The 24,800-nt window shown below is 39.7% G+C and overlaps 2 protein-coding genes across 5 annotated transcripts in view; both read left to right on the top strand.

Annotated features, from left to right (window-relative positions):
• MCM3AP (minichromosome maintenance complex component 3 associated protein) overlaps window positions 1–4,317 on the top strand; it is an 83,078-nt gene extending 78,761 nt beyond the window's left edge. Inside the window, exons 28-30 of one of the 3 annotated variants that reach the window (XR_014492482.1) lie at window positions 86–236; window positions 2,634–2,862; window positions 3,491–4,317. Coding sequence is in view for 1 of the 3 variants with exons in the window: in XM_083362316.1 (XP_083218442.1) it covers window positions 86–236; window positions 2,634–2,762; window positions 3,491–3,577 (367 nt within the window). In the remaining 2 variants the exon portion in view is untranslated. Of the gene's footprint in view, window positions 1–85; window positions 237–2,633; window positions 3,400–3,490 lie in introns of all 3 variants that reach the window. The other 2 variants (XR_014492483.1, XM_083362316.1) reach the window with 2 other exon arrangements.
• A 6,729-nt stretch (window positions 4,318–11,046) lies between these two features.
• Window positions 11,047–24,800, top strand: part of LSS (lanosterol synthase) — a 35,110-nt gene continuing 21,356 nt past the window's right edge. Inside the window, exons 1-7 of one of the 2 annotated variants that reach the window (XM_083374738.1) lie at window positions 11,047–11,157; window positions 12,679–12,847; window positions 16,173–16,311; window positions 17,148–17,256; window positions 19,639–19,760; window positions 20,978–21,074; window positions 22,300–22,435. In XM_083374738.1, coding sequence (XP_083230864.1) covers window positions 11,147–11,157; window positions 12,679–12,847; window positions 16,173–16,311; window positions 17,148–17,256; window positions 19,639–19,760; window positions 20,978–21,074; window positions 22,300–22,435 — 783 coding nt within the window. In that variant the 5' untranslated portion in view covers window positions 11,047–11,146. Of the gene's footprint in view, window positions 11,158–12,323; window positions 12,382–12,678; window positions 12,848–16,172; window positions 16,312–17,147; window positions 17,257–19,638; window positions 19,761–20,977; window positions 21,075–22,299; window positions 22,436–24,800 lie in introns of those variants that run through there. The other variant, XM_083374739.1, reaches the window with a different exon arrangement.

The raw sequence follows: 24,800 nt of genomic DNA, 5'->3' as shown, positions 1-24,800 counted from the left end.
CATTATTAATCTTTTTGAACCAATGTTGAACTGTCATGAGAAGCAATCAATTTTTTGTTTATATGTTTCATTTTGTTTTGTCTAGATTTGATGAACAACTGCAACGGTTGTTAGTTAAAGATTCTGAGACACTCCAGGACACCTTGTCTCTGCCTCTTTATCTTCCTGAATCTCTAGTATCTATGCCTCAGATTATTCAACCATTCATCAGAATTCCAAAATCAAGAAGTCCAGAGGTAACCTATAAATTAAAATATAATGGTGGTGGGCTGCAGTATTGGACTCTCTATTCACTTCCTTTGACTCTTCCTATTTTTGAGAACTGGTGTAAGTCAGTTACAGGAAGGAGCCAAAAACATTAATTTCTGCCCAATAAGCTTCGTAGGTATCCCCAGCAAACTGTAAACCTGGGACATTTCTTGCAGTGGAACTGCTATGATTAGGCCTTGTGGCTGCATCAAAACCATCAGATTTGAGTTGGAAGTGATTTGCAAGAGCAATCTCATAGATCAGGTGAAGCCACTGTATTTAATCCATAGTGCTGTTCTTGTCAATTAATACTTGATGGTTGACTCATTTGGGAAAGATGTGGGATTATAACTCAGGCAGAATCAACATAATATAAAAACATATAAAATTGTGGCACAATCCAAGGACATTTCTTTTTTTTATTGAAAAGTTTTACAATACATTTTGGAATACAAAAAGCCCCCTCCTCCCCTTCTCCTCTCCCCAACCCCCCCTCCCCCCTCCCCGACTTCCCAGAGTTGAATACAGGGTATAATACAAACAAGCATAATCTAAAATATGCTAACAACAATAATAAAACATTAAATTCTATCACACTTTAACTCTCCATAGTCAAAATATTAATAAAATAACTACTAACTAATTATACGTCATAAAAATCTGCTACTTATTCAAATGCTAAATGATACTTTTTAGTCCCATATTTATTCTGAATATATTCAATCTATCTTCTCCATTCCACAATGTATCTCTGTTGCGATTGATCTTTCAAATATGCTGAAATCTTTGCCATTTCCGCCAAGTTAGAAACTTTCAAAGTCCACTCTTCTATAGTCGGCAGTTCTTCCTTCTTCCACTATTGTGCTACTAAAAGTCTCGCTGCCGTAATTAAATTCAACATCAACTTTGTATCTATAACAGTAGTATCTGTAATAATACCCAATAAAAACAATTGCAGGGAAAACTTTATCCTTTTCTTAAATATCTTTTGCATATTCCCCAAAATTTTAATCCAAAAAGCTTTAACCTTTTTACAAGTCCACCATATATGAAAATACGTTGCATCCTCACAACCACACCTCCAACATTTGGGCTGGCAGTTCGGATACATACTTGCTAATTTTTTAGGGTCTAAATGCCACCTATAAAACATTTTATAAAAATTCTCTCTTAAGTTTTGAGTCCAAGCACATTTCTATATTCTAGAAATAGAATTGCATTTTTTTATGATAGCTTATATTATATAGTAGTTAGCACATCCACAGGCAGAGTAAAATGTCAAGATAGCCATAGCAGCATAACAATTGATGTCCCACACGTTTTATACGAATTGGTGTTTCACACACATTAAAAAGGATAGGATGTCGCCACAATCTGTCTTAATCTTTTTGACCTCACTATTCATAGTAATTTTAATGTATTTCCCTAATCCAAACATGATTTATTTTAGGCATTTGATCAAGCTCAGTATCCAGTTAAAATCTTATTTAGGCATTACACTAATACAGGGTATGGCAATGTGAAAAAAGGTATGGTGGTTGACTCAAATGTTGGCATTCTCTACTACTTAGGGTCCTTTATTGTAATGTTTAGGTCTTGATGTATTGTATTATTTCATGCAGATTTCATTGAACTAACATTTATGTAGTATTAATGAGCATTGTAGTATGTAATTAATATTAATATAACATAGTCAATATTAATAGCATTTTAGGATGGATGAATGACTGTGGCAAAAGAAAGCAAAGATAATACCAATAGTAATAGGCACCTTGAGTGCATTTCGAAAAGAACTGGAACATCATTTAAACACTATTGGCATTGGAAAAATCACCATCAGTCAATTGCAAAAGGCAGTTTAAATTGGAACAGCTTACATCCTGTGGCAATACCTTTAACACCATAAAACATTCACTTCTGCCTATCCCAGGTTCTTGGGAAGGACTCTGTAGATGGATAAAAATGCCACATCCACTTTTAACATCTGGTTAATTGTGTGACCAACTATAATAATAACATCCTGCAAGAATAGCTTTAATATTATTAAACATCAATCTCTGTCTTTGCCAAATCCAGTCTAAATATCTGGCTGATTATGCAATCAACCATAATAATAGAACAAATTGTTGATTTAGGATTCCTGCTTCCTCAGTTCCATGTTTTCTGTGCTCATCAAAAACAGCTGAAATAGGTTTTTCTTACGTTTGTTTGAATGCAAAAAATACTCAGCATGTTTGGGAATATTAGGATTAACTGGGTTGATCCAACATATATAGCCCAGGTTTCTTACACCATTATATCCTGTTCAGGTCTCTAGGTATTTGTCACTTTTCATTATTGTTTATGTAGTTTGATTTTAAAAATGTTTTTGCTTCTCTATTCAGGTTGGGACAGAAAAGAGAGACAGAGATACCTCTTTATTCGGCAGACTGGCATCCCTGAAACAACTGATTAAAGTTAATAAAGAAGAAGAAATAGCTTGTGAATTCCACATGTCTGCATTGCTAGACATGGTAGATGCTTAATCAGCATTTTCTTAAACTGTAGAACAAGAGAACTGATGATGTATGATATCAGATATGAATAACAAGACTTTGCTTGAAAAAAGCCATAGTACGTGTCTGATAATTCTTGGATAGATAATATTTCCTTGATGAAGTTGAATGCATCTTTTGGTCTTGCTCTTTGATTCAGTTAGTTTGCTATATATGTATTCCTGGGAATGTTCCATTAATATTAATAGGATTTATTCTCATGAAAGCCAGTTCAGTTACTTTTTTAATTGAATTGTGCACCTCTTTCTCTGCTTTACAACACAGAATGAAGTTTTTATTGCTAGTCTACATTACAAATCATATTTTCAGGTTCTGGATTTTATCTGGAACTCTGCTGTGAAAAGTGGGGCAACTTTTTGCATGATGCATTTTATGGGAATTTTATTTTATAGAGCTTATATTATAAACAATTTCTAATGGTTACTTTTTACATAGCCATAGTGTCTATGTAAGAATTTATTCTATCCCGTAAACTGTATGTTGCTACCTTGTGGACATGTAATATATGCTATGTAGACAAAGGCTTGAATTCTAAGAAAAACTAATATAAAGAAGTTCATGGTCAGAGTATTTCCTGTCTCTTCACTTCACCTAGGTCAGGTGAAGTGTGCTGTGCTGGCTCAGGAATTCTGGGAGTTGAAGTCCACAAGTCATAAAAGAGCCAAGGTTGCCTACCCCTAACCTAGGTCCTAGGAGTTGGAAAAGGGTCTTCTGAACAATGTGGAATGTGGAAGAAGAGGAGGCTAAAAACTTTATTTTATGGACTTCCTTAAGTTCAATCATATTAGGATTTGCCAATATGAATTTTATGAATATTGGAATGAATTCGTGGCCTTAGTATATAGTTTACATTTGTATTGAAGAGAGATTGATACGAATCTCAAACGGAGTTACTTTCAGTCATGAAAGAGACTTGAAGCCTAGGGGATCCAAGAACATTTGGCATCTTGATTTTTTCTGCTGTGGGATATTAGCATCCTCTGTTCCATGAGACTGGATTTTTTTTATCATAAATGTTGATTTCTGAGATCTATAAAAATGCTAATCTGAGTTGATTAATTCAACTCATTCTTTTGGAATAATTTTATGAATTGACTTCAGACTTTATAGTCTTCGACTTACGACAATTGAGCCCAAAATTTCTGTTGCTAAGTGAGATAGTTGCTAAATGAATTATGCCCCATCTTATGACCTTCCTTGCCACAGTTGTTAAGTGAATTACTGCAATTATTTAGTTAGTAACACAGTTGTAAACTGAATCTAGCTTCCCCGTTGAATTTTGCTTGTCAGAAGATTGTAAAAGGTGATCAAATGATCCTGGGACACTGCAACAGTCATAAATATGAACCAGTTACTAAGCATCCAGATTTTGATCACATGACCATGGGAATGCTGCAACGATTGTAAGTGTGAAAAAGTTATGTCACTTTTTTCAATGACATTGTAACTTGGAACAGTCACTAAATGAACTGTTGTAAGTTGAAGACTACCTGTATTAAAATATTAGAACATACTTTTAATGTGTAGGGCAATATCTATCAAGAAAATATCAATCTGATGGAAACATTCCTAAATACACAGATTGTAAAGTAGGTAGTAGCTTATTTGTTTAAGAAACCTGGTAACTATTTCTCTTTTAAAACAATTAGCTAAGTGTAATGTTTTGAAACTGGTATTTATATTGTGATCAGCTATTATTCCCCAGGTTTTGCTTTTTTTACATACCGGGTATGGTATATATTTTTTATAATTTGCAGCTAATTATTTTTCCATTGTTTTTATTAATACACAATATCAGATAAGTACATTAACAAAAATCCAGGATGCATATAAAAATATAGAAAATTCAAAACAGAACTACAATGTAAATAGACAGGTATTGCACATATACACATTTACCATATATTTAAGATACACTATATTATAATCTATTGCTATTAAGATAAATAATAAAATCCATCCAAATTTGGTGAAATTGTAGTTCCTACTGGTGATGTCTCATTAACTTTATAATACAATTTAAAAGTGTTTAAATCATGTTTAATATGTATCAGCTATAAACTTTAAAATCAATCAAAATTACAGATAAAGTTTGCAGCTGATGTACATTAAACATGATTGAAATACTTTTAAATTTAATCACAATTTGACTGTTCCATTCTCTAAGAGAGCTTACAATATAAAATGAAAATGTTTTTAGGCAAAGTGGAAGACTTCAATTACATATATGTTTGGTTGGTTGCCATAGAACAGGGAGTAGACAAAGGCCTTTCTTAACACTCCCAATTTGGGAATTGAAGTATGAGCTACAAATTGCCTGAGATTGCACCAGGATGATTTTTGTGGAATAGACATTCTTTATTAATTGTGATATGCCTTCTTTACAACTTATACCATGGTTTTGATTCCTTTTCCACCCAGATAGCAGAAAACTAGTGCAAGAGCCCATAAATGAGGCTCATGAAACAAAAATGCCCTCAGAGCTGCAGATGGCCCATTTTGCAGTAGAGTATTAAGACCAGGTGGTTGGTTTCTGGGGAATTCCATTTAAAACTCAGCATTTGTGTCTTGGATTCAGACTGAGTGCAATACTATGGTTCAGTCAATGAAGAAAAATGAACTCTGTGATTTGATGGCAACTTCTGGTGGATCCCATTTAAAAAAGTTCTACTATATACATAGTCCTCAATTTAAAACCATTTGTTTAGCAACCATTTGGAGTTACAATGGCACTGAAAAAAATTATTTATGACTATTTTTCACACTTTTTATGACCATTTTTCACACATTTTCCCCCATGGTCATGTGATCAGAATTCAGACACTTGGTAACTGGCATATATTTATGATGATTGCAGTGTCTGGGGTCATGTGATCCTCTTTTGTTACCTTCTGGCAAGCAAAGTCAATGGGGAAATCAGATTCACTTAACATTACTAATAACAGGATTCACTTACCTGTGGCAAGAAAGGTTGTAAAACAGGACAAAACTCGACTGTCTTGCTTAGCAACAGAAATTTTGGGCTCAACTGTTGTTAAGTTGAGGACTACTAAGGGAAAGCAGGAATGGAGCAGATAAAATAGATATAAGCATGTTTGATGTCTCAAACTGATTTGCCAATGTATATACCACCTACTTGTTTTATTCTAAGCAACTTGCAACACATGAGAAAAAAACTAAATCTATAGCAGCTATCAAAACAAGTCAGTATGCTATCTTAAAGAGGACTGTTTGTAATATTCTGAAACATTGGAATAGGAATATACCTCTGCTTTAGTAAAAAAAAGTTTTTCCAGAGGTAATGGGATACTACTGAGAATGTCCATCTTCTGGTCTCAGCCACCTCATACACCCAATTAGGTTATTGGTGCTATTAGATTGTGTAGAATCTGCTTGTCTTACACAAAGACAGTTCTAAAGCTAATAGGCACACAAAAACAGTGTCACTCAATGTTTTACTAACTCCTTAACAGTCAAAATCATGAAGAAATAGGCAAACCAATCAATCATGTAGAACTAGAAAGTCTTGATACCAAAACTTATACAGAAAATGTATAGTTAAAAACAATTAGGATAAGATGAATGGGGCACACAACAATTTATTGATATGTCAAGGTGCTGTTTGAGGGAATGCACCAAGACAAGTTTCCAGCTTATATTTAAACTGTCTAATATATTGACACCAAACCTGAAGGCTTTATTTCCTCAAATTATGACCCATAGGCTAAATCTGACCTGCCATTTGTTTTTATATAGCCCATGAGCCATGAATAGATAGGCAAATGTGCAGCAGATTACCAGTGCCATATCTCAGCCGAGGGCCGTGTATGGGGTGAATGTCCTAGGACCTAGATGACAGTAAAGGCTTATCAGCAGCCTCCTTGCTGACAAGCTGGCAATGTCCAATGGGCACTGTGCTGTCTGGCCTGCAGACTTGCCATCTATACCTTACAAAGGCAGAGGTGGGATCTGGCCCTTGACCAAAAGAATTTCCCAAATCCTAGTTGAGACTACAGTTACATTGTATAGTATGTTCCATTCGACATGCAAAGTCGAATAGCAGGATAGCTTTCTGTCACAAAATGGTTCTTGAAATACAGCACTCCCATAGAATAATTCTCTGCTCTGATGAAATATATTTTAGCAAAAGAACCTGAAACATGTTTCCCAGTAAAAGAAACTTGTCAGCTTATATGAATAGAAATCACTGATGTAGCAAGGAAGTCTTCCATTGAAACCTTGTTCTCTCTTTTTGGGGAAATGTTATTTCAGGAAAAAAACCTGCCATGCCTGTTTCCTAGATATTGAGACCAGCCAAATTGATCAGTGACGTACATTTTTTTATGATATTGGACCCAAAATTTTGGATGAAATCACCATGTTGTTACACATGATCAACCAGCAGATAGTTTGTTAGCAGCTATCTTGCAAAAGGCAGTCCAGTCCAGGAAGAAGATTCAAAATGTTCAGTCTCTGCCTTAAACTCACTAATAAATGAGAGCTAGAACTTCCTACTGCAGTTAGTCTAATTCTATAAGGCCCCTGTAAGTATAGGTAGTCCTCATCTTACACCCATTTTTTTAGTGACCATTTGAAATTACACTACTGAAAAAAATGACTTACAATCAGTACTCACAATCATTGCAGCATCCTCAGACACATGATCAACATTTAAGTGCTTGGCAATTGGCATATATTTATGAAGGTTGGAACATGGGGATGTCACTTGATTGCCATTTGCTACTTTCCCCAGCCAGTTTTCAAGAAGCAAAGTCAATGGAGTAAATTGTATTTACTTAATGACCATGTGATTCACTTAAGTGCAATGAACTGCTTAACAACCATGGCAAAAGTCATAAACTTATATAACTCACTTAACTTAGTTCCATCCTGTAACTCCGGAGGAAGTGGACAGGATTATGGGGAGGCTGAGCTCCACCACATGTTTATTGGACCCGTGCCCTTCCTGGCTGGTTTATGCAGCCCGGGAGGGGACACGAGGCTGGTTCCAGGCAGTTATATCTGGCTCTTTGAGTGAGGGTAGTTTCCCCGCCGCCTTGAAAGAGGCGGTGGTGAGACCTCTCCTCAAGAAGCCTGCCTTGGACCCAGCTGTGTTAAATAACTTTCGTCCGGTCTCCAACCTTCGCTTTCTTGCGAAGGTTGTTGAGAGTGTGGTGGCGCATCAGCTCCCTCTAGTTCTGGATGAAGCGGATTATCTAGACCCGTACCAATCGGGCTTCAGGCCTGGGTACAGCACGGAGATGGCATTGGTCGCGCTGGTGAATGATCTCTGGAGGGCTCGGGACAGGGGATATTCCTCTGTCCTAGTCCTATTAGACCTCTCAGCGGCTTTCGATACCATCGACCATGGTATCCTGCTGTGGCGCCTCAGGGGATTGGGAGGCACGGTCCTTCAGTGGTTCTCCTCCTATCTCCTGGGACGCTCGCAGTCGGTGTTGGCAGGGGGGCAGAGGTCGACCGCGAGGCCTCTCGTTTGTGGAGTCCCTCAGGGGTCGGTCCTCTCGCCTCTCCTGTTCAACATCTACATGAAACCGCTGGGTGAGATCATTCGTGGTTTTGGAGTTGGGTATCATCAGTATGCTGATGATACCCAGCTTTTCATTTCGACCCCAAACCACCCCAGTGATGCCCTCGACGTGATGTCCCGTTGCCTGGAGGCGGTTCGGGTCTGGATGGGGAGGAACAGGCTTCGACTCAACCCTGACAAGACTGAGTGGCTGTGCGTACCGGCATCTCGGGATATTCAGGATATTCCACCACTCTCTATGGGGGGTGAGTTATTACCCCCCGTAGATAGGGCTCGCAACTTGGGAGTCCTCCTAGATTCACAGCTTTCCCTAGAAGACCATATAGTAGCTGTGACTAGGGGGGCCTTCACCCAGGTTCGCCTGGTGCGCCAGTTGCGGCCCTATCTAGACCGGGATGCCTTACGTACGGTCACTCACGCACTCGTGACCTCTCGTCTGGACTACTGCAACGCTCTCTACATGGGGCTACCCTTGAAGACCACTCGGAGGCTCCAACTGGTACAGAATGCAGCCGCGAGAGTTGTGTTGGGAGTTTCCCAACACTCCCATGTCACACCTCTGCTCCGTGAGCTGCATTGGCTACCAGTTGTATTCCGGGTGAGATTCAAGGTGTTAGTAATGACCTACAAAGCCCTACATGGCATGGGTCCGGAATACCTTGGGGAGCACCTGCGGCCGGCGTCAACTTCCCTCCGCCCAGTACGCTCTCACAGAGAGGGCCTCCTCAGGGTGCCACCGGTCAAAGAATGCCGACTGGTGGCCCCCAGGGGGAGGGCGTTCTCTGTGGGCGCACCAGATTTATAGAACCATCTTCCGGTCGAGCTCCGGATGGCGTCTGATCTCCGCTCCTTCCGGCGCGATCTTAAAACCTACCTTTTTGAACAAGCTGGCCTGGCCTGATGGGATGGGGTTGGTTTTATAAATCGGTCTTAACTTTTTAATCTGTACTAATTTATTACGGGCATTGCTGTTTAATTATTTTTTTAATTTTTGTATCTTGTTTTTTATTATGTATTGCCCTGTTCACCGCCCTGAGTCCTTCGGGAGAAGGGTGGTATACAAATTAAATAAATAAATAAATAAATAAATAATAAACAACCACTTTGCTTAAGAATGAAAGTTCTGATCCCAATTGTAGTCATAAATCAAGGACCACATGTACTGACTGATATATAAGTCTTTTCAGTTCACTTTATGGAAAGATTTGGGTATTCTTACTCAACAAATGTTGTTGGCATATACTTTGACAGAAATCATATGATATGGTGATAATCTGCCTCATTATCACCAACATACAGAATTCTCATTGGATGTCAACAATGGTTTTCTTTAAATGGAAAAAGCTTTCATCAGTAGGGAATATCATCATTCAGAATGCAGAATTTAAGATCCATCTGACATTACAGTTCAGGATTCATTTAAGGGTGAGCTTTTCATAAATATGTTTGCACAAGCACTGCAGCAACTGACCAATTACCCTTGGCCTACTTGTGCTAATTGGACACCTCAGCAAGTAACAATAATCATCAACTTTCTTAGAGGTGAACCAGCCAAACCTCTTTATATAGCAATAGCAGATGGTAACTTTGTTCAATCACACTACAGGCTAATTTCAGTACCTAACTTAACCAAACTGTTTCAGTCGTTAACTGCCCTCCAATCTTGTCAAGAGTTAGGCATAATCCAAGAACACGTTTGGTTCGATCGCGAACATTGTGAAGCTGTAAATCACTTTAAATTCTACAAAGAGATCCCCAGCGTAATGCGAGATTTCACGGAAGATTTCCATCTGTTATCAATGCCCTACAATTGCCTGTATCTGGGGAGTTTTCATTGGTTAGGCTGGCTTGAAAGCAATTTTTCTGGGCAGTTTTGCCTCATATCCTGCCAAAAGGCTGTAGCCCCGAACTATGATTGTTGTACCTCTTTAACAGATTCCCCTCTCGCCTCACGTCTTATTTTGGAAGCGTCCCTTCTGTGCCCTTCGCGGCTTTCATCCCATCCCCATTTTCCTGTCACTGATCTGAGCCAGATTCGCTTCCTTCGCATGGAAGCTCTGCAGCTTCAAAGGTCCAAGGAGGGAATGCCAGGAAAAGCCCGGAAGGGCTCGCGCTCCTCAGTGGCTTCGGCCTTGAATTTGCAATGGCGCCAGCGGCGCGCTCCGACTTTCCCGAGTCCCTGCATTTCTCTGGATCCTCTCGCTTGCTACGGTAAAGCTACTATCGCCTTCATCACTGTTCCACAGCCAATACTCCAGCGCAGGGGTAGGCAACCTCGGCTCTTTTATGACTCATGGACTTCAACTCCCAGAATTCCTGAGCCAGCTTGGCTGGCTCAGGAATTCTGGGAGTTGAAGTCCATGAGTCATAAAAGAGCCGAGGTTGCCTACCCCTGCCCCAGCGCTTCGCGAGTCCAGACTTTATTCGATTGGTTTACAAACGCCACTCCCTGCAAAGGTTTCTCTATACCCGCAGCGCCAAAACCGACAGCTTTACTTGGAAACTGTCCCCGCCTTCAATTGCACCTAAACTCTCTTGGATTGGCTCGCACTTTCATGGGCTTATGTCAGTTCAGATCGGATGTTTCGAGTAGTTTCTTGGGAATTGTAGTCCTCAAGAAGGAACTGCTTTGGCCTATGAGACACACAAAAGACTTCATATCCCAACGTGCCGCGGAAACAGTCGAAATATGAGGCGTATGATAGGTCCAGCCTTGGCTGCACAGTATTTTACTTACCGTAATACTGGTTCTTGTGTTACTGCCTGTAGGCTTCAACCTTAGCTCAGTGGCAGGATGGATGGGACGTGAGTATTTTGACATCTCTCCTATTTTAGGATTCTTCCAGGTCCTTTTAGCTTTACTTTTGTTTGGAAAAATTAGTAGGATGCTTTACTTGTGGCGATGCAAGGGAAAAAAACACAAAGTCCAGTACATAATTGATGATAAAAAATTTTCCCATGCTCTGAACAAGAGATTTGAATCTTCTGTGATCATCTTATCCCTGATTTTTTTTTAAAAAAACGGGAATAATTAAAATGTAATGTTTTACACACATATTTGTACTGTATGTATATTCTGTGATACATAAATTGTTTGCCCTGTGCTTTTTCTCCGTGTTAAACAATTTAAATCACACAGAGGCTCTTTGTGGTTTGGTTGTCCTTTTGTTTCACAAACGAGTTAATTTTGATAACGTTTCATAATATCTATTCATCAAATTCATTCTTGAATCTTTATATATCTTTATTCTTCTCTTGTATTGTATTTCTCTACTATGTCATAGAAAATCTTGAATTGATTTGCAATAGCCATAATCTTTTTCTAGATTAAATATAGTATAATTGACAGATCCCATATAAATAGCAGAAGAAAAATATATATGGGAAAAATAATCCATTAAAATAGAGGTGCTGAGGGAGTTAGTGACCAAAGAAGGCTGGTTTGGTAAGAATGCCTGCAACACATCTGCTTGGAGACTGGTATCCTGCAAAAGAAGGCTGTTGTTGGACTCTTGGTATTCTGAACCCAATAGTTTAACCTTGAGCTACATATATTCTCAGCTATTGGAAAGTAGATCATTCCCAAACATGTAAAAAGGTCACCAATGTAGCCAATTAAGTGGCAGTCCCAGGGAACAGCGGTTTCACCCTTCTTGAGGGGAGTTTGGTGTAGTGGAGATGTTTGTTTGGGTCATCTACTCATGAGGTATCTAGAACTTTGTCTAACAATAGAAGCCCTTTTAAATTAAAGTGTATCTTTTCCCACAGCATCTTTGGAAATTGACACAATCCACAATATCACACCATCAGAATGTGTACAAGTGATTACTGATGCATTTTTACTCTTAAGAGTTTAAGGATATTGGCTGAGTATAAACATTGAACTAAGCCAAGGCATATTGAATTACCATTGGATGAATAACCCATAATTGGCTGTTTGTGTGTCATGGTATGATTAAGGGAAGGGATGCAAATGCTGAGGAGCAGGAATGGGGCTGAACTCGTCTACAAGCCAAGCAGCTGAATAAGGTGAAAGCATGCAGGGAGAAGCAATAGAGATTTTATTTCCTGATTTAATTTTTTATTGGATATTGATATTATACATTTAAACAGATAATTTTCCAATAGATTTCTTTCCTTACATTTTCTATTTCATGTGGCTATAGCTAGTTTTAGTTTATCCACAGTTAATCCATAGTTTAAAGTTGGAATCCTAACTATAAGCTTCACACACTGCTTAGATCCTAACGCTTGGATATTTTTCATTTGCATGCTAGAATGAAGGCTTCACCTGGTGTCTCTCTGTTTGCTTTTCACTCCTGTTAGATATTTGCGGAGAAGAGGAGGCCCATATAAGACAGAACCAGCCACAGACTTAACCCGCTGGCGCTTGAGTAATGAAAAGGGTCGGCAGCAGTGGCGATATCTCGCAGATGGTGAGGGTGTGGAGCGAGAGCAGACTGCACTGGAGGCTCATTCTCTAGGGCTGGACACAGTAAGTGGCTGATGCTGTGGTGAATATGGGATAGGAGGGGGGAAGACAGCTTGCACAATTCTCAGCAATTTCTTTCAAGTTCAGTCTTTAGGGAGAAGACCAGCTTGTCTGTTACAAAATGTTTCTTCTGTGTTGTAGCAGACATGAAGAGAATAACTTCACAGTGCATCTTTGGATCACGTGAGCCACTGTGAAGATCTGTGGAGCTCTACTGTTACCCAAGTGTCCAGGAATTGTGCTATGAAGCAGATTCAGTCTTTGCAGAAGGGAAAATAGTAATGATGGGAGAGTGCTCCCTATTTCTGGGGAGTTTGTCTATTATTATTCAGTTTCTTTTGGAGGGGAAAATATGGTGAGCCTGATTTGCCTGGCAAAATCCTCTGAAACTACAAAACTGTAAGAAGCTGTGATGGATTCAGAGTGATTTATGTAAACATGTCAGTGCAGGCCCTCTGTAAATTGGAGAAAGGCTGCAAAAGTGATCTAGATCTTTCTTTTTAGAAAGATGCCACCTGAAATACACGAGTCTTATAAACTTCATTTTTTATTTCTAGTCTTCTACGATTAGAAATGTTAATTCCCAGTATATACAAGAAAGTGTTTGAAGAATGCTCATATTCTACATATTTCTCTTACAAGTATCTGTTAGTGTTTCAGGCATCAGTATGCTGGATCTTGGGTCCAAAAACAATACTCAGCAGATTCTCACAGGGTGAAGGAGGACATTGTCCTTTAGGAAGCATGCAGATACTGGCTGGTTCCATAAAATAGTAGATTCTGTGGTTGATCATACAGTAGGATTGCTCTAGTGCAGGGGTAGGCAACCTTGGCTCTTTTATGACTCGTGGACTTCAACTCCCAGAATTCCTGAGCCAGCATGGCTGGCTCAGGAATTCTGGGAGTTGAAGTCCACGAGTCATAAAAGAGCCAAGGTTGCCTACCGCTGGTCTAGTGCTTAAGGCACCAGGCTAGAAAGTCTGAGCTCTAGTCCTGCCTTAGCCATTAAAGCCTACTGGGTGACCTTGAGCCAATCATTCTCTCTCAGCCCAGCTCACCTCACAGGGTTGTTGTGGGGAAAATAGGAAGAGGAAGGTGTTGGATATGTTCAATTCCTTAAGTCATTTGTAATAATAATAAAGGCAGGATACAAGTAAATAAATAAATTCACTATGAATCTTTCCTGGCTGATATCTGAGACTTCTGTCTGCCTTTGGTTTGCCTGGGGAACAAATCCAAGGTAATTGTTTCAGTTGCTATCCTTTCTGCTGTACCAGAAACAGGGAGAGAGAGCAGCTAAGTGCCCCTCCAGATGTTGCACTGCTTGAATAAAACAGGAGACGTCAGTGAATGTCTTTATACATATGCCAGTTCTCTTTTTTTTAGACTTTTATGAATCTGCAATCCAGTCATTTATATTTGAGAGAGGATCCCGAGCCGAGGAGTTTAGTCATCATCTGGCGGACAAAATCGCTCAGATCCAGACCGGTCTGGACTCTGACTGGGCAGAGTCTGATGTGGAGGAATCGGGCGGTCTTGAGCACGTTATCTGGACTGAGTTCGACCCTGTTTCCCCTGATGATGTGGACAGGATCATGGGAAGACTGAGCACCACCACCTGTTTGTTGGATCTGTGCCCCTCCTGGCTAGCTTATGCGGCTCGGGAGGGAACACGAAGCTGGTTCCATGCAGTAATAACTGCTTCTTTGAAGGAGGGTGTCTTCCCTGCCGCCTTGAAGGAGGCGGTGGTGAGACCCCTCCTCAAGAAGCCTGCTTTGGACCCGGCTGTTTTAAATAACTATCGTCCAGTCTCCAACCTTCGCTTTTTGGCGAAGGTTGTTGAGAGTGTGGTGGCGCATCAGCTTCCTCTGTTCCTGGAGGAAACTGATTATCTGGACCCGTACCAATCGGGTTTCAGACCCGGACACAGCACGGAGACGGCATTGGTCGCGCTGGTGAATGATCTCTGGAGGGCAAGGGACAGGGGTTGCTCCTCTGTCCTGGTCCTATTAGATCTCTCAGCGGCTTTCGATACCATCGACCATGGTATCCTGCTGCGGCGTCTCAGGGGGTTGGGAGTGGGAGGCACCGTTTTACGGTGGTTCTCCTACCTCCAGGGCCACTCGCAGTCGGTGTTGACGGGAGGGCAGAGATCCGCCCCGAGGCCTCTCATTTGTGGAGTCCCTCAGGGGTCGGTTCTCTCGCCTCTCCTGTTCAACATCTATATGAAGCCGCTGGGCGAGATCATTCGTGGTTTCGGGGTGGGGTATCATCAGTACGCTGATGATACCCAACTTTTTCTTTCCACCCCGAACCAACCCAGTGATGCCCTCGCCGTGATGTCCCGGTGCCTGGAGGCGGTTCAGGTCTGGATGGGGAGAAACAGGCTTCATCTCAATCCCGCCAAGACTGAGTGGCTGTGCATATCGGCATCTCGGGCTAACCAGATTATTCCACCTCTAACGATGGGGGGTGAGGTGTTACCCCCCGTTGATAGGGCTCACAACTTGGGCGTCCTCCTGGATTCACGACTCAATTTTGAAGACCACATAGGAGCCGTGACCAGGGGGGCTTTTGCACAGGTTCGCCTGGTGCGCCAGTTGCGTCCCTATCTGGACCGAGATGCCCTACGCACAGTTACTCATGCGCTCGTGACCTCCCGTTTGGACTACTGCAACGCTCTCTACATGGGGCTGCCCTTGAAGACCACTCGGAGGCTTCAACTGGTGCAGAATGCGGCCGCGCGAGTTGTAATGGGGGTCTCCCGATACTCCCATGTAACACCTCTACTCCGCGAGCTGCATTGGCTTCCAGTTGCCCTACGGGTGAAATTCAAGGTGCTGGTTATCACCTATAAAGCCCTACATGGCCTGGGTCCGGGGTATTTGAGGGAACACCTGCTGCCGGCATCAAATGCCCTTCGCCCAGTGCGCTCCCACAGGGAGGGTCTGCTCAGGGTCCCACCAGTAAGAGATTGCCGGCGGGTGACACCCAGGGATAGGGCCTTCTCAGTGGGGGCGCCTGCCCTCTGGAACCAGCTGCCAGTGGAGCTGAGGACTGCTCCCGACCTCTGGTCATTCCGCCGGGGCCTGAAGACCTGGCTCTTCGAGCTCTCGGGCCCAGGCTGAGGAGTAATTTATTTTAATCGGGGTTTTAATTGCACAGGGTTAGTTTAATTTTTTTAAAATTGGTTTTAACTTTTGTATTGCTGGTTTTTTAACTCCCTGTAAACCGCCCTGAGTCCTCAGGGAAAGGGCGGTATATAAATGTAATAAAATAAAATAAAATAAATAAATATTTCTTGTTCCAATTCCATTCTATTTTGCAGACTAAATTCTTCCCAATCCTCCCTACAGCCTGTACTGCAGCGGAGGCAGCACTAAATGGGATGAAATTTTTCTCAGGCCTACAAGCAGAGGATGGTCATTGGGCTGAGGATTATGGAGGACCTCTCTTTCTGTTGCCAGGTATCATTACCAGAAAGGTCCCAAGAGCTTCTTCTCACAGATGGTCACGCATCGGTCAGATGATCAGTGTTTTGTATTAAAGGGAAAAAAATCTCAGCTATATTGGCTGAAACTACATCAGAATTAATTAAATGTTTCTCTACATGCTACCCATTACTATTGACTAATGGTTTAAAGTCCATGGGGTCACGATGGGTCGGACACGACTTCGCAACTAACAACAACAACAACAACAATGGTTTAAAAGTAATAGAGGGATCTATTACATTAATGTAGAATACAGCTAGAAGAAATTGGCTCATGACGGTGGTGAATTTAAATGATGGTTCTGTCTCCAGGTCTCTTGGAATTTTTTAAGTCCAAACATTCCAGTTCATTTGGATTTTAGCAGAAGTGAGAGTAGAAGAGGCTCCCATTCATTATTTCAGGAGCTTAGTTGTTGCTGCTGCTTGAAAAGGCTTTCCAGCCTTACCGCATTTTTCTAGCATGGAAAAATTCAGCCACAGTTTTGTTCCATAAAGCATTAACCTTGTAAACTATCAAGCTTCCTCCTTCCGTTATATATTCAAGATGGACAGTGTTAATATTCATATGTATATGTTGGGGTGTAGGTCTATACATATGTTGTATATAGTATGTATATGTTGTATATAGTATGTTTAGGTATGTGTCATGTATGTGTTCACTTTGAGAGCGGGCAACTAAATTTCATTTTTGATGTGTGTTGTGCCCACACAACAATAAAGGTTCCCTTCCCTTCCCTTCCCTTCCCTTCCCTTCCCTTCCCTCCCCTCCCCTCCCCTCCCCTTCCCTTCCTTCTGGTCTTCTTCCAACAGGGCTTCTGATTGTGTGCCATATTGCTAAGATTCCACTCCCAGAAGCAAGTAGGAAGGAGATGGTGCGCTACTTGCGTTCAGTGCAACTCCCAGATGGAGGATGGGGCCTGTGAGTAAAACTCAAAAGCCGGTGCTTCAGAGCGACTTTTGCTGCTTTCTGCTATTTCATGATCAGAGTGCCGGCAGCAGCAGCAGTAGCACCATCAGCAACAGTTCATTTCTCCTCAGACTAAATAGAGATGGCCCCAAATCTTTTTTTTCATGGTAAATATCTGACAATCACTCCTTTTTCCAGCTGGCAAATGCCATCCTGCCTCAGAAGGGACTGATATTTTGCTCTTGGTGTGAGCAGTGTGAATTTGTAAGCATATTACACAATTGGCATATCATACATGTTTGAGCCAACGCCATAAAAATGCAAAGGATCTTCTTGCTGATGGGCATCAATGCCTAGCCAATTACTTTGGGATGAAATGGTTGGGATTTCCTAAGGAGAAGATGGTACCTATTTCAGGAATGGGCCAAGAGTGGTGTTAATGCCTTAAGAAATCTACATTTTGAAAGGGTGGTAGAAATTTGTTACCTTGCAAAAATCTACTATTGCAGTGAAAGATTTTATATAGCCTTGGAGAATCTTTCTCAGTCTTATGTCAGACGTTTGTTAAGTAAATTTTGCCCCATTTTACAACCTTTTTTGCCACAGTTGTTAAGTGAATCACTGCAGTTGTTAAGTTAGTAACATGATTGTTAAGTGAATCTGGCTTCCCCATTAATTTTGCTTGTCAGAAGATTGCAAAAGGTGACCCCGGGACACTGTAAACATCATACATATAAGTCAGTTGCCAAGCAAGGTGACCACAGGGAAGCTGCAATAGTCATAATTGCGAAAAATGGTTAAAGTCACTTTTCAGTTCTGCTGTAACTTTGAACAGTCACTAAAAAATGGTTGTTAGTTGAGAATTACCTGTATAGTTATTTCTAACATTCTTCTATCTCTAGGAGATATACAAAACATCAACTTGAACCAAAAAAGCTGTTTTCTAATCCTTGTACATTATCTGTGTTTTTTATCCCTTATTTCTTTCTCTGCCAATATTTGTTTTATTCAATTTATCTGCTATTGCAATAACCTCTAGCTTATTCTATTGTGTATCTTATCTATGTCTTTGGTCATGTTGGCTATTGTTTATTAATTTTGGGATCCAACATGGTTCACACCTGTGTTTATTATTTTTAATAACATTTGTCCTGTTATAATACACACTAATTCAAGCATAAGCATAGCTTTCTCTTTACATAAAGCAGTATTTTCTTAATAACCACCTAGTAACTCTAGCTTCAAACTGACAGATTTTTTAATGAAGCCAACAGGGGATAGACTGGACAATCATTTGACTGGGATGGCATAAGACTTCTGCCTTGAGCAGGGGCATGGACTAGAAGACCTCCGAGGTTCTTTCCAGCAGTATGATTTTATGTTCTATTACCAAAATAATAGAAAACAAAGGCAGAGGGAATTAAAAAAGTGTAAGAATGTGGGGCTTAAAACAGACAATGGCGTTGTTTGGAATAGGTGAAAATTCTGTTGCTTAGACCTATTTATGTTTCTCAGTCTCCACAAAGCTTGAAAACTCAACAAATGAGAATGACATGAATTTCAGGAAGGCTACTTAATGCTAGTTTAATGTGTACTCTTGAAAGCCGTAAAAATAAGTTCCAGACAAATTCATAGCAGGTCAATTAATATGGAGTTACTTTGAAATGCTTCCTACCCGGCTGTGGGCTGGGAACTCCTCTTCTGGATGGTTCCTGCAGTCATTCCCAATGCTTCTCTTAACAGATACATTAATCTTAGCTACAGATCGTGAAATGTCCAGACTTGTGTTCTTTTGAAAGCTGTCCTTCATATAGTTATATTTCTTGGAAAGAAGTTTTAGATTTACTGCGTTGTTAAAATGGGCTAATAGCTTCCTTGCACAAGTGTGGCTGAGAAATTACTTTCTGTCTAAAAGACATTGTCTTCTGTCTTCCACATTGTTTAGAATTTTTAATTAATAGAAGATAGAGAGAAACACAAAATAGCCCAGATAACACCATATTCCTAATGTTTATATGGCATCCTAGATGAATAGGAAACAAATCCATAGAGTTTGTTATTGCTAGTGCTCATTAAGCTTTGCTCCTCAGATTTATCATCTGAATGCCTAGGGATTACAATATTAATTTTTCCAACTTCAGGTGAATCGATTCTGCACGCAAACTAATTCAACATAATCTCAATCTGTAGCATTATATTTCTCTTTTATGTGTTTAAAATAAAGCTCTAAAATATAGCCATTCTTAGTCAAGTTGTAATAAAATTATTCCACGTTCTTTTATTTTGCCTTCTTTGGCTTAACCAATTCTCAAAAATTCACAGAACTTGAAAAACAGTTGGATTTTCTTATGTGAACACATCTACCTAACACTTTTCTTGTTTGTTGTCTGTTAGACACACTGAGGACGTATGCAAGGTATTTTCTACTGCTCTGAACTACACGGCCATGCGTATTCTTGGAGTCAGCCCTGATGATCCAGACTTAGTGAAGGCTCGAAATAACCTCCACAGCAAAGGTGAATAAACAAGCTAGAGCCTGGAAAATAATGTGGCTTTTATTTTTCATTTTACCATCATTTGCTTTGAAAAAAAAAGACTCTCTCTGCTTATAGAATAATCATATATTAATGTTTGTGTTCATGGATTAAGTTGATGTCAGCTCTTAGTGACCATGTTGGTACACCGTCTTCAGGAATATTTGTCCCCATTCTGACCCTTCAGGTCTTCCAGTGATGTTTCTATTGTCACAGTAATCAATCCCAGCCATGGATGACTTATTGTCTTCTTTGGGGCTGTCTTGGTGATACAGTTTTCATCAGCAAAACTGTCTCTTATTCTTCTGTTTTTCTAAAGCCAGCTTAAACATCTGGCATCTCCCTTTCCATATCAGGCCCTAATCTATATTGGCTGATCCTAAGTATTATTTTGCTAGCATGTGAAAATAAAGATATTGTATATTAGTTTGCATATTCTGTTAAGTTTCTTTTCCTTGATATGTAAATTGGCCTCTTCCGATCTGTTGGACAATGTCATTTTCCAAAGTTGCAATTTTGGGATAATTTGGTTATGACCTGTAAAGATTTTTCTTCTGTTGCTTGCCATGTTTCTGTAGATATTTTTTTCAATTCCTGTAGTCTCCCAACTGGGTAATGCTTGGTGTGCTGATCTATTTTTGGTTTCTAATTCTAGATGTTCTCATAAACAGGGTTCATCTTCTAAAAGGAAGTTGACATCTCTGTTATAGAGTTTCAATAAATTCTTCCATCTTCATTTGATCTTTTTGGAGCCAGTTACTATCTGACATTGATGTCATTTGCCATATTTGTATTAGTTCTATGGGAGGTCAGAAATTACTCACTAGCTATTTTTTTTCTCTCTGACTCTTAAAATTGAAGTCAACCTTTTACTTCGTGTTTTCTGTATTCTACATTTTCCTGGCCAGAAACTCCAGGAGATATTGCAAGTCTATCTGTAGAGAGTGACCCACAGAAAAACTGCTGTTATGATTAGGACTAATAGAAGAAGAGGAAGGATGAAGCCAGCCTATTAGATAGAAGAGCCTTTTCTGGACTAAGAGGACAAGAAACATCACACAGGCAGAGGGAAGAAGGAGAACCCTAGCTCTTAGAGTGATCAATTCTCCCCCTTCTACTCCTCTGTAATAATTATGAACTGTTTATGTTTTATAAAGTTGGCAGCTGTTTTGATATTATTCTATTTTGGAATTCTTCAGGTGGTGCTGTAGGAGTTGCTTCCTGGGGTAAATTTTGGCTGGCTGTCTTGAATGTCTACAGTTGGGAAGGAATGAATACATTGCTTCCTGAGATGTGGTGTGTAAATCATCATCAAGAAAATTATACCCAGCTTCTGTCTGTCTTCACTACATGTATAGATACACCTGACCCCCCCAAAATGTTTATCATCTCCCCTCCCAAAAGACAGATGTGTCTTAGAATTTGCACGTGCTGTATGGCAGTCAGTTAATTTCCTATTCATTCAGATCAGTTTACTACCTTTCAACCCTGATTATGGCCCCTATCTCCTTCTAAAACAGACCACTTATAGGTTTAAACTGCTGAAAAATTATTTATGAGGTAAGAGTTATAGGGAAAGCTTCACAATGAATTCTTAGTTGTATTTTCATTGTGAGAATTAGGAAGTCACATTATTAGTGGAATCTATTTCAATATTTACTATGGGAGTAGTATTTCATTGTGGCATTTTTGAATTTTTCCCCCCTGATACGGGCTCTTGAATATCCTCTAAATGCCTGCTTGACGTTCTCTTCTGTTTTTTTTCTACAAGCTGAGGAGGAATTTCCTATATTTACTTTAAAAAATTCACCCAAAGTTACCTCCCCACTCCCAAGAAAGAGTATATATATGACTTTATTATTCTAAGGTAGGGACAATAGGCATAACATTAACATAACATAACATAACATAACATAACATAACATAACATAACATAACATAACATAACATAACATAACATAGTATCTATCTATCTATCTATCTATCTATCTATCTATCTATCTATCTATCAGCAAACATGTGGAATGCCTATTGTCCTTACCTTAGAATTATAGAGACATAGAATGACACTAGCTATGCCTAAGGTGGGACTAGAATTCACAATCTCCTGGTTTTTAGACTGATGCTTTAACCACTAGACCAAATGGCTCTCTAAACTTGTCTACCTATTAGAGTAGTAAGAGTAAATCGGTATTGTGGAGTTCACTATATCACAACTTTCATCTAAGACCAAAAGAGTACAATCTTATTCCAGAATTTTTGATACTGTCCCCAAATGTGAAATTTGTGAAATTTATACATTGAACAACTTCATGGAGACTCTTTGAGGTCTGATAGATGCTAGAGATGGGCATGCCAGTGGCCAATTTTTCCAAAGCCTGTTGAATGAAGTGTGCATAGGCAGTCACTCCATGTTTTCTTATGGTCTTTTTGCAGATTTCCTTCAGTCAAGTTGTTAAATTGTCTTTGCAAGCATCAATCCACTATTACGAGCTTTTTCCTTCTTTCTCCTTCACCATAGGTTGTTTCCTTCATGGATGCCAGCTAACCCTTCCACACTTTGGTGTCATTGCCGTCAGGTTTACCTGCCAATGGCCTACTGCTATGCTGTCCGCCTCACTGCAGAAGAAGATGAACTTATCTTGAGCCTTCGACAGGTAGTTGCCAAAGCATAGCTTTCATATTAATCCAATGACTTTCAGTTAATGGAATCTCTGATCTTGCTTAAGATGCAGAGTTGGGCCAATTTCCAGTTTCCCGGTTTACAGTCCCCAAAGCACTCCAAAATAGAAATTTGATAGGAAAATATCCTTTTGATATTTATAAAATATAACTCCCACCAGGCACACCATTTGTCGCATTAAAGTGTGTTTATTTTAAACTCCCATTAAAATGAACACGTCTACCTTACAATGTTGAAAAACGATGTCAAAAGTCATTTCCTATAATCATATTTCCATCATGCTACTTTATGTACAAGGGCAATTCGGAAATAAACCTTTGTTTGGTTATCAATGACAGACACTCGCAGATACTGAACTTTTATTATATACATTAGAAAACTAATTGACGCAAATCTGGGCTATGGAGGGGAGATCAAAAACATCCCAACGGAACTACTTCAAAAGTTCTTGGGTGCATCTGGTGGTGTGTGGGTGAGTATTAGCATGAACCAACACCACACCAGAAGTGGTGCCATAGAAAATCCCACGAAATGTGAAGATGCCAAAGAGTTACTGCTAGTGAAGTTCATAGAACGTGGTTCGACCATCAATTCAGAAGTCTGCTGTGAAACATTACGAAAACTCAGACAAGCCATCGATAACAAGCCTCAGGGTATGTTGACAGGGTGTGGTGTTGGTTCACGATAATGCTCGCCCACACACCACAAGATGCACCCAAGAACTTTTGAAGCAGTTCTGTTGGGATGTTTTTGATTGCCCCGCCATAGGCCAGATTTGGCGCTGAGCGACTACTGTTTGTAAGACGATATGACAAGTGCCTCAATTTGAATGGTGATTATGTCAAAAAGTAATGTAATGTTTTCTAATGTGTATAATAAAAGTTCTGTATCTGTGAGTGTCTGTCATTGATAACCAAATGGAGATTTATTTCCGAATTGCCCTCATAGGTTGAAAAGAAAAAAAGTAAAGATCAAATTCAACAGGTTCTCCCTCTGAATTATGAACAATACCATGTTTCAAGCTACATAATTGTACACACATAAAATTTTGTGAGTCTAAAAGTTCCTGCATTGTCACTTTTCTTTATTTATAATGTGGTACTTTACATCTGATGTTTTATGCTGCAGTATTGACATGTAATGCTTATTTTTTAATTTTTGCATAATCCTTAAAGTTGGAATCTTCTGAATATGTGTGTGATAAACTGGGAGCTAGAGTGCATATAACATGATTTTGTCTCTACCTGGATAAAATGATTTATCAAAATAATAGTTTGTGACACAATACTACTAACCCAGTGCTGCACTAAGTTGCTTCCAGCTTTGATTTTATGATGCTTGTTTGTCTATTCTATTTAAGTTTATTGCAGTCGTAGACTAGGGATCAAGTTAAAATAAAGTCATAATAAAATAAATGTACCAAACAGAAGCATGATGAACTGAAATACTATATCAAGATACATATAATCTTATGTGAATACTCAGACGTGAAGCATTTGTTTACATTTCATCATAGGCAGTATACAGAACCTCACTATATTACCTGAGATTTCCACCTGATCAGCTAATAGATGTTGGTTGAGAAAATCATCCTTAGTTCTGCCTAAATGTGTTGTAATTAGGAAAATACACATGCAGGTACTTCTTGATTTACCACCTCAATTGAGCCTAAACTTTCCATTGCTAAGCAAGACAGTTGTTAAGTAAGTTGTGCCCCGTTTAATTAACTTTTTAGCACAGTTAATTGTTAAGTGAGTCATGCGGTTGTTAAGTGAACCTCGCTTCCCCCATTGACTTTATTTCTTGGAAGCCATAAATATATCCTGTCATAAATATATGCCAGTTGCCAAGCAGCTGAATTTTGATCATGTGACCATGGGGATGCTGCTACAGTTGTAAGTGTGAAAAACAGTTAAGTCACTTTTTTCAGCGCCATTGTAACTTTGAATGGTCACTAAACTAATGGTTGTAAGTTGTAGTCCAGATATCTCTACCAAGAGGCAGCACAGCAGGACCTGGTCCACAGTTTCTTTTTTTCTCCTTCAGCTGTTCTTTAGCAGTGCTGCAAAATTGGCTGTCGAAAAGAGCAGGTGGAAGGGCATTACAGTGGGCTAATCTAATTTATTTATTAAATGTATTTATTAAATGTATATGACTCTCATCTCACTGTAACAGTGACACTGGGTGACTTACAGCATAATAAAAAGGTAATACAAAACAATTTAAAAATTAAGAAAGATTAAGTACAGACTAAAAAAACAAGGGGACATATGACATGGTGGGGATATTCTTTCTGCACTGTCAGCCACCCTATTGGAGCCCAAGGTCAGCCGGCAGAA

This window comes from Vipera ursinii (assembly GCF_947247035.1).
Source record: "Vipera ursinii genome assembly, chromosome: 1".
Taxonomy (NCBI): domain Eukaryota; kingdom Metazoa; phylum Chordata; class Lepidosauria; order Squamata; family Viperidae; genus Vipera; species Vipera ursinii.
Note: the sequence above shows the minus strand (reverse complement) of the source record. Positions and strands in the feature narration are given on the sequence as shown.